General features: G+C 45.1%; 1 protein-coding gene across 1 annotated transcript in view; it reads right to left on the minus strand.

Moving 5' to 3' along the window:
- The window catches only part of ABCF3 (ATP binding cassette subfamily F member 3), a 981,204-nt gene that overhangs the window by 383,179 nt on the left and 579,843 nt on the right, over positions 1-18,182 (minus strand). The window contains exons 15-16 of the mRNA XM_069618825.1: positions 14,734-14,778; positions 14,342-14,474 (exon numbers count right to left, since the gene is read on the minus strand). Coding sequence (XP_069474926.1) covers positions 14,342-14,474; positions 14,734-14,778 — 178 coding nt within the window. The remainder of the gene's footprint in view (positions 1-14,341; positions 14,475-14,733; positions 14,779-18,182) is intronic.

Here is an 18,182-nt window from a genome sequence, read left to right on the forward strand (position 1 = left end):
GTCTCAAGTTCCCTGAAAATGGCGAAAATTTCTTTTGTGCTAGATTGGGCTTCCGAGATTCTGGAATCAAAAGATTTGGCCTTTGCTTGGGTGATTGCCTTTTTGTATTTGGTAGAGCGGGCTTTGAAGATCAGCTTATCTTTGTCAGAGTAGGACGCTTGCCACTGTGTAAGTGCAGCCTTTTTTTCGTTGCGTAGTGTGAGAAGGTCTGGAGTGAACCAGGAGTTGGAGTGGCTGGTGGTTTTGGATTTACGGGGTTTAAGTGGAGCAATGGAGTTGATAGCTCCTTTGATGGCAACATCATAGGCTGATGCGAGAGTTTCTGAGTCTGTGGAGAAAGGAGTTCTGAAGGCCGGGCCTTGGAGGCAAGGCAGTAGTCTTTCCTTCGTGAGTTGACGGGAGCTTCTTGCGAGGCGGGGTGAAGGGGTTGAGGAGTTGGTGGTGAGTGTACTAAAGGTGATGATATGGTGGTCAGACCACGGGGTGGGAGTGTTTCCTGTGACGATGAGTTATGGTGTGCGATCCAGTGGAGAGTTCTCACCTGGGTGTGAGTTGGGCTAAAGATGGTGTTCTTGTAGCCAAGTGCCTTGAGGGCTGAATCAAGGGATGTGGCTGCTGGGTCCTTGCTGTCCTGGAGGCCTAGGTTGACATCCCGAAGGAGAATGGCTTTGGAATGTTTTTTAAGGTTGTCAGAGAGAAGGTGTATGAGAGAGGCTTGGAAGTCTTCTGTTGGGCCTGGAGGGCGATAGACAATGTGAACAGTAATAGTGCAGTGGGGAGAGAGGTTCATTTTGACTTGGAGGTAGTCGTCGTCGTTGTGCAAGGATTTCTCTACCTTTCTAATGGAGAGGCAGTCTTTGGCAATGATTGCTACACCACCACCTTTAGAGAGGCGATCTTGTCTAGTGATTGAGTAGCCAAGGGGCAGTGCAAGGGAGAGCGCAGGGCCGGAGGCCTCATGTAACCAAGTTTGAGATCATGAGCAGATCGAGGTCATGGGTGGTTATGAGGTCGTGGATATCCAGAGCGTGGGCATTGATGGACCTTGCATTCATCATGGCACATTTGAGGTGGGGTTCTGCAACGGCTAGGGAGGGGTCCATGGGGAGAGTGGGTGAGGTGGTAGCGCTGGGGGCGGTAGAAGAATTGTGCATCACAGATTTTGTATTTGGGAGCTCATTTTCAGTGGTGGTGGACACAGGTGGAATCACGTTTGGCACACTAGCATTCAAAATGGAATTGGACATCGCAGATTTTGCACTTGGGGGATTATTTCCAGTGGTGGTGGACACAGGTTGAATCATATCTAGTATACAGCCAGTACAGTTTGAAGCGGTGTAAAGTGCTTCATTTGTAGCTATATTGGAGGTAGCTATAGTGACTGTGGGCTTTGTAGTTGGGCAGGTGAGTTTTGTATTGCGAGCACATAACGTAGGTGGCATGGTACGGGAGCATAGCCGTGCACTGCAGGTGCTCGTGGGGAGGGGCTGGGTGCTGATGGTGGCCTCTAGGGTGCGGGCACCGAGTCTGAGGCTCCTGGTGTCCGGGCCTGGGTTTGAATGGAGTTTGAGATGGTCAGGAGTAGCAACATTGGCATTACAGTGCACATTAGAATCATTGGCATCACAAGGTTCCAAGATACCCACAACCGGGGCAGAATGCAGTAAGTCAGTGGCGGTGCAAGGAGGAGGAGTAACAACATTAGCATTACAGTGCATATTAGAATCATTGGCATCACAAGGTTCCATAGTAGGGGCGCGATGCAGGGTTACAATGTAAACAGTTGCATTGGCCGGAGAGGGTGCATTACCTGGTGCGGCAGCAGAGTTTATAATGGGGACATATGCAGGAAGGCTGGGAGTTGCTTCCAAGGGCGCATAGGAGTCAGTAGACAGGCTAGTAGCGGTCGGCACACCATTAGCAGTGTTGATGTCAGGCACGCGATCGGTCTCAATGAGATGCAGCCTTTGAGGGGAGCGGCGTACATGGCCCGATGCTGGGGGGGCCTCTGCCGTGATGGCATAGGGCTGGTGTTTGGCGTGCAGAGATGCCATGTTGGGGTGTGCGCGGGCGTGGCAGTGTCTCGGCCTACATTGGGGTGGGCAAGGGTTCATATAGTCGGATGCTATGAGGATCGTACTGCGCCTTTCCGACATGGAGGGAGGAGAGGACGGGTAGGTGGATGTGAGACGCCCTAGTCTCGATCGGAGGCGGGCGCACCTTCAGTGAAGACTAGGAATGGTGGAGGTGTGGGTGTTGGACATGACTCGTGAGCCTAATTGCTCATTGGTAATCAGGATGGAGGTGGAACACGTTCTCCTGGGCGAGGTAGGAGAGTGACCCTTACCTTGTTGGGAAGGATTGCTGGCAGCAGTCAGCGCTGTCGAGCAGCTGAGAGCTGCAGAGAGCGAGCTGCTTTTATAATTTCTCCTGGCCTTCGCTCCTCTGCGGCTTCTCCTGTAGGCTTGCCTCCCCTCCATAAAAGGGAGGAGAGGAGGGGCGGAGCAGGCGAACAGACGAATGGCAAGGGCCCGGAGGGGCTTGTTGTTGACTGGTTGCCATGGACGCCGTGGCGGCAGCCATCTTGGATTTCACTGTGTCCTTGTGGCAAACGCTGGACCCCAGTGCAAGATGGGGATTTCTGTAGCACTTCTTGGCACCAGAGGATGTGGGGGCACTCAAGGGGGGGCATCAGTCGCTGTGGAGGGGTTACCTTCTTGGGGTACTCCGATGCATCAGCAGAGGCGGGATCAGCTGAGGAGAACCGAGGCTGGTCCCTTCGCAGCAGAGCTGCAGAGAGCGAGCTGCTTGGCCTTTTCTCCTGGCCTTCGCGCCTCTGCGGCTTCTGATCTCAGCTTTAGCTTTTCACAAGTCTAACAGCTTGTGGCCCAAAAGTGATTTTCTACAACAACTCTCTAACTTTGTGCAAGACTTTTGTTGCTATCTCAGTATCTCAGAAGTGCCTCAGCTCCATAGACTTTTTTTTATCTAGACTTTTTTATCTAGACTTTATTGGGATATTTAATAAGTGCTCACATGCTTTGAGAACCTGTTAACCTTTTTCCTTCCCTTAAACTTTCCTCTTTACAAAAGTGATATATAAATGTCAATACTATCCTAGTTAGTGAAGTCATCTCAGGGTATAGGAAGTGTTTATAAAGCCTCTCTAAAGAGTGTCTACTTTCTTTGCCTTGATTCTGAGAAAGTATTTTGAAGTGTATTTTTATTGTTGCACATTGCCCTTTTTAAAGAATGCTCATTTAAAACTGACCGTTTTTACTAGAAAACCTTGAGTGTGTTATTTGGATACTTGTGTTTGTGGATTTCGATGCTATAGCTCACAGAGATAAGACTGGCTGCTCAGTCACACTACTAACTTGTGTAGTACAGACCTATACCAATAGGTGGGTTACCTAATACCAAGAGGACATGGCTGGTGTAGTCTCCCGCATGGTTACTACATCAATTCTTGTGTAACATTGAAATATGAAAGTATGCATCTTTCATGTCCAATGTTGCTGTGTTCGTTCTTGCAGGGGAGTGCCCATGACAAATGTTTTGATTTTTTTCAAGGGCTTTAGGTTTAGTCATCGTAAGTGTCCTAGGCTCATCCAGACGTCCCTTGCTCACTGTGCTCAGAGAGGCACAGCTCCACCTCACTGATGATGCCCAACAAGGCTGAAACATGTATATGAGGTTGCTGTTGGTACTCTTGTTCAGAAGGGAATTGCCATAGCATTTCGGTGCGGGACTGCCCATGTGGGCGGGACAAAGACTGATATGCAAATGGATATTTCCCATCTGTGAAAGGTACAGTGAGCTAAAATGTGGCTGCGGACTCGAGTGGGTACCTTCCCAAAGAACAGGTCAATTGGTCGTGTTCGTTCTCATATAGGGGCACCCATGACTAATTATTATTTTTTTACTTCCTGCAACATTGGCATCCTTAATTTTTGGGGTTTGACATACGTGTTTGCATGGGACAGGTACAGCACTGGGTGCATTGTTGGATCTTTCTCTGGAACAATGAAGTACATTGAATAAATATCTTGATTTTATTCCAGAAATGGTACCAGTTCGATTGCTCCCTTTTGGAGTAGTATGTGTTCGGAGGACATTTTTCTTATTCGAGGTGGATGGTGGCGAGGTGTTTCTTGGAACTCCACAGAGCATCCCTTGGCCACTGTGTCGAGTACCCAGCGGTCCGAAGATATTCCCTCCCACTGCTGGGCAAAGAGTATAATGCAACCCCCGGATGGGACGCATGAGAGTGAACATGAATCAGCCTGTCATTTGGAGGCAGGGGTTGCTGTGCATCTATCTAGAGGCCTCAACTCTGCCTCGTCTTTATCCACGGCGAAAACCTTGCTGCTGGTATTGGTAGGACAATTGACCCTGGGGGCTGTAGACAGAGGCACCAGACGTTCCCACACCGGATTGGCTTGGTCTGCTGAATCCCTGAGCACCAAAATTCTAGCATGTATTCAATACTTCTGTATAAAGGGTTTATTTGATATTTGACCCAGTATTTTGATGGTCTCATGTTCTTTCTTTGTGGTTTCCAGTGGTTCATCCACAGCTTTACCAAAGAGGACTCCCTTTTCAATGGGCATGTTGATGAGGGCTGCCTGTGTTTCTGGCTCAAAGCCGGAGTCCCTGAGCGCCTCTTCAGGAGAGTTCCCTCAGCGATGACTCTCCCGGAGGCATCAACGGAATCTAGAAACTTTTTTTAGAATGTTATGAGACGCTTGTTTTCCCTCCGTGGACAACTTGAGGAGCTGTGATCGAGCAGGTTCTGGCATGGAGTCAAGATGTTTTGCTATGTGAAATTACTGGGTGCTGTTCGAGATGGCAAACAGGGTAGTATTGTTGGCTATTACCGGTCATGAATGCACCAGAAGTAGTGATGCGCACAGCACCCTCAGTGGAGTGACACAGTGATGTCTTTTTAGACTTCCCAAAGGTTTAAATACATTCTCTGGTATAAACTACTGTTTCCCAGAGAATGTAAGGTTAAATTGACTTTACTAGTCTTTTTAAATTCCTAGACCCAGCACATACTATCTTCCTTTAGAGTGTTGGAGGGGTTACACCTAGCATCCGCTGTGTCTAGAAACTCATGTACCAGTCAAATGCTACCCTTTTCTGTCGAAATGGCTGGTGGAAGTGGTTTTACAATGAACTACCATGATTTTTTCAAACCGCGAACACTGCTAGCTAAAAATCATGGGAGCCACGTTTTTCAAGATGGCGCCTTAAGCCCCTTTGTTTAAACGGGTCCCAGTCTTCTTTTTTCACCATTTCATTTTTGAAAGGTCCTTCTAGTGTTTGTCTCTGCAAGCCAAACCAGGTTTGGTCCCTTAGTGTCGATGCCTTTTTGCAGGCTTCAGGACTGAAGACTGCCTCTGGCGTCTGAGTGTCTTTGGTGGGCAGGCAGTGAGGGAGGTGCCCGAAACTCCCTGTGCTTACTCTCCTAGGAGACCCAAATGCACTCTGGTGTGATTGGCTAGCTGACTGTCTGGCAAGGACAGCCACCCTGCTGGGTGAGTGGCAGCTAGGCCGGAATGAATGGGAGAGAACTGTTTAAAAGGCGAGTCTCCAGGACTGGAAAGCAGAGTCGACCACTGGAACGAAAGAACCGAAGACGAGCTGGAAGAGGACGGCTGCTGCAACTCCTGGAACGTTGGTTTGCCCGTTGATGCCCTGCTGCAGGTCCGAATTGCCTGAAACTCCCTCGACAGAGAAGCTCCTTCAAGGACGGTTTATTCCTTTGAGTTGGTGGGACCAATCAACTCAGTAAACGCCTGGATACCATTCTCAGATCTGGTTAAGATTAACCAGGGGGACGGATACCAGTTTGTGTTTGGAAGCCACAGCTACTTGAGCTGAATTGACACCATTTTGTTTGCTTCGACGACAATCCCGTGCAGCACAGGAGTCCCCCGACGTCCTCCCTCTTGTCTCCACGACTGAGGCCCAGGAACAGAGACCTGCAGGACCTGCCTGGAACCAACGTCTTCAGCTGCATTTTTTTACTCCACTTTAAGGTACTGTGCCATTTGGTTGAGAGATAGCAACTCTCGCGGTCGAAGTTCGTGAAACTTTCCCAACTCACAGGTCTAATCAGCTTGTGAGCCAGCATATCTTTCTTCATCGTCAAAACTACTTCTAAAGACTTTTACATTTGTACCAGAACTGTGCTGTCCATCCAAGAACACTAGACTATTGACTTTGGCCTATTGAATCGAACGCACCCTCCTGGTACACTGAACCTTTGCATTATCTAAAAGAAGTGTCTTTCTAACCCTTTGTTTTTCTAAGCCTTCATGTCCACCCCAGACACTCATCAGTCCTGAAGCCCGCCAAAGGCTCACAAACACAGGGACCAAACCTGGTTTGGCGCGCAGAGAAACCCAAGAAGGAGCTTTCCAAAGAAATGGTGAAAAAAGATGACCGGAGTCTGTTTTTACAGAGGGGTCTTGGGGTATTGGAAAACATGGCTGACCCCATTTTTAGCTATCGGTGTTCGCAGTCGGGCAAAATAATGGTAGGTAGTTATAAAACCACTGCCACCAGCCATTTCAATAGGAAAGGGTAACATTTGACTGTTACTAGAGTGTTTAGACATAGGGGATGCTAGGCACCCCCTTCAGCACTTTATAGGAAGATAGTGTTTGCTGGGTCTATGAATTTAAAAAGACTAGTAAAGTCAATTTAACTTTACATTCTCTGGGAGACGGTAGTCAGTCTCAGAGAAGGTATTTAAACCTTGGGGAGTCCAAAGGACACCCCTGTGCTACTGCACTAAAGGTGCAGTGTGACACAACAATGAAACGATGATGCCTATGGGGTTATCTAAAACTCCATGATCAAAGAACAGAAGAGTAAAAAACACATCAAAATACATGAGAGAAGGGGGGGGGGGTGGAAGGCTCACACTCTCTCCAGGGAAAAAAACAAGTCCTCAAAATCCAGCAAAGTTGCTGGGGGTCTCCAAGGTGAAGGGAAGTAAGCACATTTCTGAGAATTCTCCCTAACAGGTTGTTCTTCCCAGTGGTCGACTCTGTCCTCACTCCCAAAACCCTTGCCATTATGCAGGTTTCTCCCATTCATGTACAGCCTAGTTGTCGCTCACACAGCAGGGTGGCTATCCTGCAAGGACAGCCAGCCAGCCAATCAGGACTGGGTGCATTCAGGCATTCCTAAAGACAAAGGACAGGGGAGTTTTGGGACCCTCCCTCACTTCCTGCCCTTCCAGACACACTGGAGCCAGAGGTGGGTTTCAATATTGAAGCCTGCCAAAGGCAAAGCGAACAAAGGGCTCAAACCTGGTTTGGCACGCACAGTAAAACCCAAGACCTCACAAACAGAAAATGGCTAAAAAAGAAGAGTGGGGCCATTTTGACAAAATGGTCACCCATGGGTGCTATACTGCAGCTGAGGATTCAGCCTACGGTAGAAAAGCACAATGGTAGGAAAATTAAACCACTGCCACCAGCCATTTAAAGTAGTGAAGGTAACGTATTTCTTTTACATGACTAGGTAGGAAAAGGGCTTACTAAATAACCCCCCCCCCCTCCAGCACTCCACATAAAATGGTGGGTGCTGGACCTAAAAAGAGAAAAGGTAAGTAAAGTCAATTTCACTTTACTATTCTTGGAAACTGTAGTTCACCCAAGAAAAGATATTTAAACCTTGTGAGAAATTTAAGGGATTTCTCTTTGACACTTCACCGAAGGTGCTGTGTGTCACCATACAAAAAGTAGATGCCTATGGAGTTTGTCAGACTGCAAAAAAAAAAAGGAAACGCATAATCCAAATCAGGTCAAAACACATGAGAGAGTGAGGAAAAGGGCTCACTCACAGTCCTAAAGTCCAGCAAAAGAGCTGGGGGTCTTTAAGGTTGAAGGTAATTAGCACAGAAATGAGAATTCTCCCTAACACCCATGGGTTTGGAGAGCACAATATCGAGATCCCAACGCAGGGGATGGTTGGAAATTGGGCGGTATAGCCTCTTCAACCTTCCACCAGGATAACTTGTTCTGTGAAGTGGTGTAAACTGACAGGGCCGCCAGATGCACTTTGATAGAATTAAATACTAGGCAGGAGTCTAGTACGTAAAGCATGTAGTGTAGAATGTTAGCAGGAGAACATTCTGTTGGGTTTAGTGTTTGTGACATGCACCATATCCAAATCTCTCACTTATTGAAATAGCAGTGTCTGGTGTTGTGTTTTCATGCCTCTTTTAGGATATCCATACACCTTTGTGGAAGATTTAAGCGGACAAACTATGACTTCAGGAGTCAAGCTGCCAAGTTCATAGACTGAGGGTGCGGGTGGAGGGATGCTCCCTTGTGTTGTGTTAGCATGTTGTACAATCATGGGAGCTTGATTGGGTCGCGCATTGCCAGTTTGAGCAGGTGTGGAAACCAAGGTTGTCTCGCCCACATAGGAGCAACCAGGATTACAGTTAGTTGTTTCTGGTGCATCTTGTGTACTATTTTGCTCAGGAGTGTTCATCCACAGGGCGTTCTCCCCTTGGACCCTAGTTGGGGAAACCTGGACACAAAGTCTGGGCATTGTGCGTTTAGGCTTGTGGCGAACAAGTCTAATGGGGGGTGACCCCACTGAGAATATTCTGTCTAGGATATCTGTCGAGTTGCCACGAGTGTTCTTCTGGTAGAGGGTATCTGTTTAGAGTGTCTGCCAGAGAATTGAGTTCATCTGGAACATGTTCTGCTTGAGTGCCCACTTCCATATTTTTTGGGATAGCTTGGACAGACCGAGTGAGTGTGTGCCTCCTTGCTGGTTTAGGTAGAACATAGCAGTGGTGCGGTCTGTGAGGACTTGCACTGTTTGATATGTGAGATGTAGCTGAAAGGCTTGAAGAGCCTTGAGGACTGCCAACAGTTCCAGGAAGTGGATATGTCTTTGTGTTGTGGCGCATGTCCACTGGCAGAGGGCTGTGTGGTGGAGGAAGAGAGCCCACCAATCGGCAAGCGAGGCGTCTGTAGTCAGGATCGCTAGTGCTGGTGGAACTCAAAAGGGTTTTCCCTTTAGTAGGTTGTCCCTGGACCACCAACGAAGAGCATGCACCAAGGTTAGCGAAACAACCACTAGATCGTCACCGACTGCTTGCCTGAGACCATGCTTTTGCTAACCATTCCTGCATTGGATGCATGCGCAGGCGCGCGTGTGGAACCAAGTGAATGTATCAGGCTACCATCCCGAGCAAGCGCATTGCTTAGCGTACCGCTATCTGGAGACCAACCTTGTAGTGATGTACTTGTAACAGCATGTTTTGTACTCTCTCGGTTGAGGGGAAAGCCAGTTCCTCTTTTGTTTTTAAGATAGCCCCTAGAAATTGTTTTGTTTGGCTGAGGACTAGACTAGATTTCTTTTCGTTGGAGAAGCCCATATTGAAAAGGTCTATTGGCTTTTGCATATTTTGTCTGCAAATCTGAAGAGATTCCCAGTAATTAGTCAGTCGCCCAGATAAGGGTATACTGGGATGGAGCTTCTGCGCAGGTGTGCTGCCACTACTGCAAGCACCTTTGGGAATACTCTTGGTGCTGAGGCGATGCCGAATGAGAGTACGTTGAACTGGCAGTGTACTCCCGCCATCATGAAATGCAGATATTTTCTGTGGTCGCAGGAGCATTGAAATATTAACATATGCATCTTTCATATCCAATGTTGCCATGTAGTTACCCCGTTTTAGGAGTGGAATTATCTCTTGGAACTTTTGTGGTTTGCCATATTTGGTCACAGGGCACAGATCCGATACTAGGCGCATGGAAAGGTCTTTCTTTGGCACAAGGAACTGTGTTGAATAAATACCCTTGTTTACCTGGTTTACTGGGGTGATCTCTATGGCATCCTTCGCCAGCAGTGCCTTTACTTCTTCCAAAAGAATATACTTCTTTCTTCTGTTGACATTTTCTTGTTTCTTGGCGGGCGCTAGGGTGGTTTTTGTACCAACTCGATACAATACCTACCTGTCACAGTGGCCAACACCCAATTGTCCGATGTTATCCCATCCCATGCGTGGGTGAAGTGTTTAATTCGGCCTGCTACTGGAGTGGCATGGGAGGGGACCTGAATCAGTGTCATTGTTTGGGAGGGGTGGAGCCTCTCCCAGGTGAGGTTCTGCCCCTTTGATTTCCTCTTGGAAGATGAACCTTGACCTTGCAATTGGCCCCAAGACGAGGACTGCCCGCCCTGAGTGTAGCCTGAGGAACGTTGAGCACCCTGACCTCGAGGTATCCTAGGGTTTGAGGAGCCCAGTTGAACATAGGGCTTGTTTTTCAACTGCCCAAGGGATTTAAGAGTGTCGTATTCCTCCTTAGCACCCTTAGGGCGTCTTCTACGGCCTTCACGAATAACACATTTGGCTCCACCGTCATATTTAAGAGGGTTGCCTGAGTCTCTAGCTAAAACCCAGATAGTCTGAGCCAGGCGTTGCTCTTGATGAGCTTAACGTACACTCTGCTAAAATGCGTCCTGCATTATCTGCTGCATCAAGGTTATTCTTTAGGATGCAGTTTGTTATATGCTTGCCTTCTGAGATAGTTTTTAACAATTGAGCCTTTAGGGGTTCTGGGAAGGCTTCAATCTGGCGTTCCAGTTCATCCCATTTGTGGCAGCCATAACTAGCTAAAAGCATAGTGTTGTTGACGATTCTTGTCTGGTATGCTGCAGAGGCGGTGACTTTTCTCCCGAAAGAATATATCTTTTTGCTTTCCTTGTCTGGCGGGGCCTCTGCCTACTCCAGGGGAGTGCCTGCCCTCTTTCTGGTGGTGGTGACCACTAAGGAATCTGGTTTAAGCTGACCCCTAATATACAGGGGATCAGTGGACGCAGGTCTGAATAGTTTCTCCATTCTGGGGTTGACAGCACGTGAGACTAGGTGCCAGTAGGTATGGCTGGATGAGTCTCTGGACAGACGGCAGTAGCAGAATAAACTGGGTGGCGGACCTCTTGTCCCCCAGAATGTCTTCCACAAAGTCCTTGTCAACCTGTGCCTCCTGAGTGTCAATATTAAAGTGCTTTGCCGCATTTAGTAGCAATTCATTGTACTGTAGTTGGTTGTCAACAGGTGAATCTGCTACCGGCTGGTCCTGGTGGTCTGGCAACTGGATCACGTAAATGTTGTCGTCATAAAATAGGTCTTGGTCTTGACTATAAAGGTGCCCTTGAGACCCTGGGTCGTGTAACAAGTCCTGAGAGGGATCTTGGTATGTCGAGGCCAGGATGCCTAGAGCAAAGGTGCTAGGCTGTGGCTCAAGAAAAGACTTTGACAGGGGGCTGCTGTGCTGAGGCCCCTGGCTGTGAGGTATCCCTTAAGGGTTGACAGTTGGTCTGGGTGTCCGTCCATAAAGTCTACAAATCGTGACATCCTCAAGATTTTATTGAACTGTTCAGGTGTATAGTCGCATGAAGGTGAGAAGGCTGACATGCTAGGGGTGGCCTGGGAGGGAATTTGATCTTTGTGGTGGATAGCCCCTGAGAGTGAGTCTAAAGGAGGGGAAAATGCAGCCTGTGTGTTTTTTTCCCCGAGGCCAAGGGCATTGACATTTTCGCCGTTTTCTTGGGGGATGCCGAAATGCCTTTCGCTGCATGTTGTTCGGCGGGAAAAAGGAGGAGCATTTATGTGCAGTGTCCGAACCAACTTTTAGTTTCATTTTTGGAGTTCTGTCGTGAGGTGAAAGCATACGCGATAGCCCAGAGGACAGTGAAGAACCTGAGGCTCTCTCCTTGGTCACTGCATGCGCTTCGGGACTCAACGGTACCGTCGAGAGTTGACCGTGGGTATGTTTTTAGTGTCTTTGTGCTTGAGTTTGTCCTGGCCGCCGGGTGTCTTCTCCATCACAGAGCCGCTGGCCTGCTTCTTGGAGTCGAGGGCCCGCCATGGGTTCCGACTAACCCTGCCCACCTTCGGCATGACCCTGCTAGTGCTCTCGCTGGAGTCTTCCGTCACATTGATGGAGGCCGAGGCCTGAATGATCAGAGCAGCCCAGCGTTTGGTCTGCCGATCCTTTAAGGTTTTCGGTTGAAAAAGTTTAAAGGATTTACAAACTTTCGGGGTGATCCCTTCAGGAGACGGTAATTGCACACTCGGTGTATATCCTTCCACAGGAATTTTCAGTGGCAGGTAGGGGAAAATTTAAAGGGAGATTTGTCCATTATCTTAACAAGGGCAGATTGGCGAGAAAAAGGGTTAAGGGATGACAGAATATGCATTCTATAAAGGAGGGCAGCATGAAGAACCCTCCGCCCCCTCTCTCCCTACTGTAATGGGCCAAAGTCTGAAGAGGCCCGAGTAGGCTGCATCTGGTCGATCAGTCAGTCGTCAACAATGAGGTTGCTCGTCGAAAGCAGTCGAGCAGTCTGTTGACCGTGTGGCAAAGTGAACAATAAAGGAAAGAAAGTCTACAATTACAACTAATTAAAAAGGCATTAGCCTGGAAGAGAACTCTGCATTTGCGACCGACTTCGATGGCAGAAAAAAAAACAATCCGAGGGACCTCAAAGCGTGAAGGACCATGGGTACAGTACACGTCACACTAGGGATAGTATTACTAAGAGGCCCTGTGGATGTCTGTTTTTCGAGTTTCGAAAAAACAAATCTTGTAATATTCTGCGACCACCACTAGAAGTACGACTATGCAGAGCATGTGATCTAAGTAGAGCTACAAAAAAAAAATATATATATATAAGTGTATCTTAGTGTAACAAATGAGAATATTGTGTACTTACCTGGGTGGCGCCTTTTATTGATCATTTTGCTGAATGCACTATTCATCTGCACCTTCTCTCACCTTAGTTCATTCTGAACTCCTCACTCAGCCCGGCTACCATCAAGAGAGTGGTCAACTCTATGACAATTATATGATATGGCATTTATAATGTGCATGTACAGAAGTGTTTCTAGGCGCGATAAGACAAGGAGGGGGAAACAGAGGGATGCCAAAACAAACTTACTAGGCCTTGTGTCATTCATTTCGCACAAGCGCAGGGAAGGGGAGAAGTGCAAAGGGGACGGGGAGGATGAAGAAGTGGAGGTAATCAAAAGTGCAGGATTATCTCTGGTTGAGACAATCCTGTTGCCCATCGCTGGTTTCTCCAAGACCTACCTCAGGTAGAGACTGAAAAACCCTCTAACAATCACTATTCTGTGTTTCTATTAATTCAAAAACGTTATTTAACTTGGACTTACCTGAACCGTTTTGTAGTCTATTTCCTATGCACACCACCTTATTGTAAAGATTATATTTTTACAGATATATCGTGTGAGCCCTCCCTTATTGCATATTTATCAAAAGTGTTTAAAGCACCTTTAAATCAAACTGCATCTTCGGGAGAGATGCATTGACTGCTCAATCATTCTATTACTTGGAGATTCAGCAGTCAAAAGGAAATACCCTGTAAACAAAGGATGGTGAAATAGTCAGGTTATAGACACAAGGGCTTATGGAAAATCTGGTGACCGGTCAAATGGTCGACAGACAAATGGTCAACAGGACAATTGGTCGAATTGTTATATATATATATATATATATATATATATATATTAGGTTTTCGTTTAGGGAAAAAAGGGTTTTTTAGCAAAAAAAGGGGGGTTGGTAAAAAAAAAGTGAAAAAACAAAAAAGAATTTGACCAATTGTCCTGTCGACCTTTTGGTGTCGACCAATTGTCCTGTCGACCATTTATTTTCGACCAAATGACCTAGAACCGGAAAATCTCCCTAACATCTTCCAATAACGTTTACTGTGGGAAGGGCTTATACATAAAACAGGGTTCCTACTAATGATCTGCCCATGCAGGCACCTAGTGCAAAATGTCTTGCAAAGTGAACCTCTCCAGACGAGCCACTGGATGGCAGACTATGCACACCATTGGAGTTTCAAACAGTAAAATAAAGCGTTTTCTTCAAAAACTGTTTGATAAATGCAAAGTGTTCTGCTTAGAAAAATTAATAAATTGGAGCATCTACTAACAACTCCTTTGTTTGTGAACTGGGTTTGTTAAAATGTATGGTGTTGGCAAAATAAGCAATGAAATTACAATAAACAAATATTTACATTAAGTTAATTTAGGATACAGGTCTCCTCTGTCCCAGAAGGGTTTATTAGTCTAAACATATAAACCAGACGTTATTAGTATATTATTCAATCCAGATATCTTGATTTTGGAGATCAGCTTTCCACTAGAACCCAAATACTTATCCTCTTTGCACAGTCAAGAATTCTATGAAAGGATCATTGTATCACTTTTCCTTAGACCTACTTTAAAGGGTGTTTACTAACTTCAGCCACACAGAAGGATAACTCCACCTACCACACAGATGCGGGAATCTAGGTCAGCCGAAACTGTAAGTTTCTTGAAGACTTGTTGATTGGGGCCATAGGAAAAATCCACTTCATCCAGCTGCAGAATTGGAGGAGAAAATTTCTCAAACCCGTCGGGAAACCTGAAGAAAAAGTTAAATGTTACATTTGACCGGCACAAACAAAGCAAAAAAAAGTAAAAACATCAACGTGGAAGAACGATCCAGCCAATGATCGAGAACAAAATAATAAAGTTAGAGGATGTCGGCAGATTAAACAAAACTAACTACAGATCAAGTACAATACTAATTATTTTAAGCAGGTGGAGGAAATAAAGGCGAGCAGAGAGTTGAAAAGTTCCACAACAGAGAAGTAATCCCAACAATAGCCCTCAAGTCTTACCTCATCAGAACCTCTGACTCCTTATCAATCGGCTTCAACTCGGGCCTAAGGTGGAGAAAGATACGAGAGTCAGGATTTCATAGCCGAAGGTGCCTTTCCTGGCAAACACAGTAAATGGCTCGAATGAACAATTAAGTCTTAAAAGCTACACTGGGGAAGCCTAGCTGGTGCACACTGTCCTACTAACCTCTCTGCTTCACTCCACCGTTTGTGTTCAATTACTTCGCGTTTTCCTCTTTTTAATACCTTATTCCCACTTACCGTTTGTTATTTAAATATTTAGATTTTATTTTTCACTGTTAAGATGATTGTGTTTAAACTTGCTGAAATTTGGAAAACAAAGTAATGAGACTATGTGTGCATTTTGGGTGAGATGGACATGAACTGAAATAGGTTTAGGCAGAATGGGTTTTCCCTGAATTGTTGAGGTGAAATCAGTAGTCACAGTTTAATTTAGCTTGATCAGTTAGTGTAAAATGTGCCAATTACTAATGCAAATCGTAATTACTGATAAGCTATGCAAGAGGGGAGCGTTAGGAGGACTTTCCAAAGGTCCCTTATTGAGGGCTGTTGGAAGGGTTTTTCTTAGCCAGTACTGCGGGTATGACTTAAAGAAGCCAAACCTGGGGAACAGAGCTACCACAACTTAACCACTCTCCCACGGGTACCAATGCTGAGCAGTTAGGCTAAACTAAGGAGTGAAGTGGCACTGCTGTGCAGAACACTTAAAGCTTACAAAAAGGAACCACAAAGGTAACTACAAAACTAATTACTACACTGACACACTAAGCCAAATTTTAAACAATTAAAGGTTACAAAAAATAATACAATACATATTTCTTTTTTATTTGTATATGTTTTAGAACAAACCTTTACAAAACAGAATACAAAAACAAAGCATCAAATCCGAAACAAAATATTACATTTGACAAAAAAATAAAGAAAACACACAGGCAATAGAAATTTACATTTGAACACAGTTAAAAACACTAAAAGGAAAATGAGCCCAAGCCTGATAAAATAACATCAAATTCATACTCTTAATAAAAGCAGAGACCGCAAGACCTTCCAGGGCATTCTGAATATTTAAACATCTCATCCATAAAAAGGAATCTGCCAACCTGGAATAGTACACCCGGACTCTCCCCATAAACTTCATCATATGATTGGTTAAAGCCTCACAATTTAGCAGCAAATGTTTAATAGTTTCAGTAGAAAAATTACAAAATCTGCAGCCACTATTGATTTCAGTTAATGCATTTCGCCCAAGTAAAATTTGCCTCATCAAAAGTGTCCTATATTACCGGTTCGTGAACTGTACAAACAGTCTTTTATGCTCATGGGCTAGGTGTCTCATTGATGAATAAGAGTGAAAAAGATAGGACGTAGTGATCCAATCTAAGATCAATATGTCTTTATCCGATGAGAATATCTGGATAGAATTACTTCACATGTCTGGTTCACGGTTCATAGCTCTTTCCAATGGTATCAAATTTTTACAAAATTAAACTCAATTCTATTATACAATGAATAAAAACAAAGATATTCTACAAAGATATTACACACTGTACTTCAAAAATAGAAAGTGTTACAAATCCATATAACAACTTTTACATCAATTAGTATAAAAATTATACACAATTATATACTTCAACCCATGGATTTAAAAGTCGCTCTGACCCAAGTCAAGCTAGGTTTGTCTTAGCCCAACTTATATAAGTTTCTGTCCTATATGGCTTGACTCTGCCAGACATTCATTATGGGCAGAAATAGAATGGCTTGTGGTAGATTCCACTGTTCTAGCTACCTTGTCTTCCTGAGTATCCCTATGGGGATAAAGACCCAATCAACCAGTAACCCTGATGGCAGTGTAATGGTCGCAGGGGATTTAAATGTGAACTGTGCTCTACAGGATATGGGAAATTATCTGATTGAATTATCGTCCGATATGTTCACCCAGAATTTTAAAATCCCAAGCGGGAAGAAGCTGGTGCATGGTTCTAGAGGCGTTGGTGCTTCATCCATTGAATGGGATGGACTTTGGTAAGGCAGCCAATAAACAAACGTGGTTTAGAGGTGATAGCTCTTCGATTTTAGACTACATTTTTGTTGATTATTTGTTGATCTGTTGTACCTCTTTCACTGTGCACAGGAATGGAGTGATCATGGCAAATCTGCATTTAATATTGTAATAATCACCAGGGAACGAACAAATGTGTCTCATTTAAGAACTACTGCTACAGGCAATGCTAGTCGATGGTTTGACTCTAACACTGCAATTTTGAATCAGGAACTGCCCTCAATTATGCCAACAACTTCGTTAGAGTGGAAAATTAAGGTTTGTAATGTGAATAGGTTTGATGACTCCATGTCTGAAATGGTTAACCGAGTTAGATCAAACACTAAATTCAGACCTATGAAAATTACATAAACCTCTCATTTATAATGAAGAGTTGGCTATAGCAAAATCTATTATGAGAAAAGAGATTAGGCAACTTAAGGCCTCACCCCAGGATCTCGTGACAAAATTGAATTCTGCTAAGAAAATCCAGCAAAAATATGAGAATTCTTGTAAGTAAGTAAGAGAACGCTAATGATGCAGTACGACACTGAAACCATGCTCCAAATCTTGATTAATTCCAATCTGGGCTTGTTTTGGTCCTTAATTAATAACCAAGATCCTATTTCTACCACCTCTCAATTAAATGCAGTCCCTGAACATCAGTGAATCTGGTTTGTCCAGGACCTATATGAAACTGCCCTTGTGAATTATGGCAATGATTTGTCAATATGTGCTGTTAAATCTGGTCATACCTGATTGCTCGAATTTGACACAGAAATAATTTACAACATATTAAAGAAATGTCAGAAGTCATGAGCTCCGGGACCTAACAGCCCTACTAATAACACCTTCATGGCCGACCCCCTCAACTGGGCTAATGTGCTATTTTTGCAATTTGGGAGTAGCCTTAACACTGGAGTGATGCCAGATTCTTGGAGCACTGCTCACGTCGTACCCATATTTAAGAGGTAGCAGGTCTTAGCCTAAAAACTACCGACCAATCACGCTAATTGATGCAGATAAGATCTTTTCTTCTCTATTATTTATTCACTTGGAGAAATGGGTCAACTCTATGCATAGGTTGAATGCATTTCAGACCGGTTTTCGTAAAGGTCAATCAATGAATATTAACGGCTTAACTCTGAAAACTATCCAAGAATCGGCCTGGTATGACCCTGCCGCTGTACTTACTTTGCCTTAATAGATCTTTCTGCAGCTATCGACCGTGTTGACCAGAATAGACTCTGGGCCGAATTAGCAGGCTTAGGCATGCCGAACGGCCCTTTGCACCTTGTGATGTGCCTCTATGACAACTCTGACGTTCAGATCAGTTGAAACAAAAAAGGTGGTTTATCTAGCAGAATCCGCTCTTATGTGGGACTAAGAC

The sequence above is a fragment of the Ambystoma mexicanum genome, chromosome 10, assembly GCF_040938575.1.
Source record: "Ambystoma mexicanum isolate Mex_15411 chromosome 10, UKY_AmexF1_1, whole genome shotgun sequence".
Lineage (NCBI taxonomy): Eukaryota > Metazoa > Chordata > Amphibia > Caudata > Ambystomatidae > Ambystoma > Ambystoma mexicanum.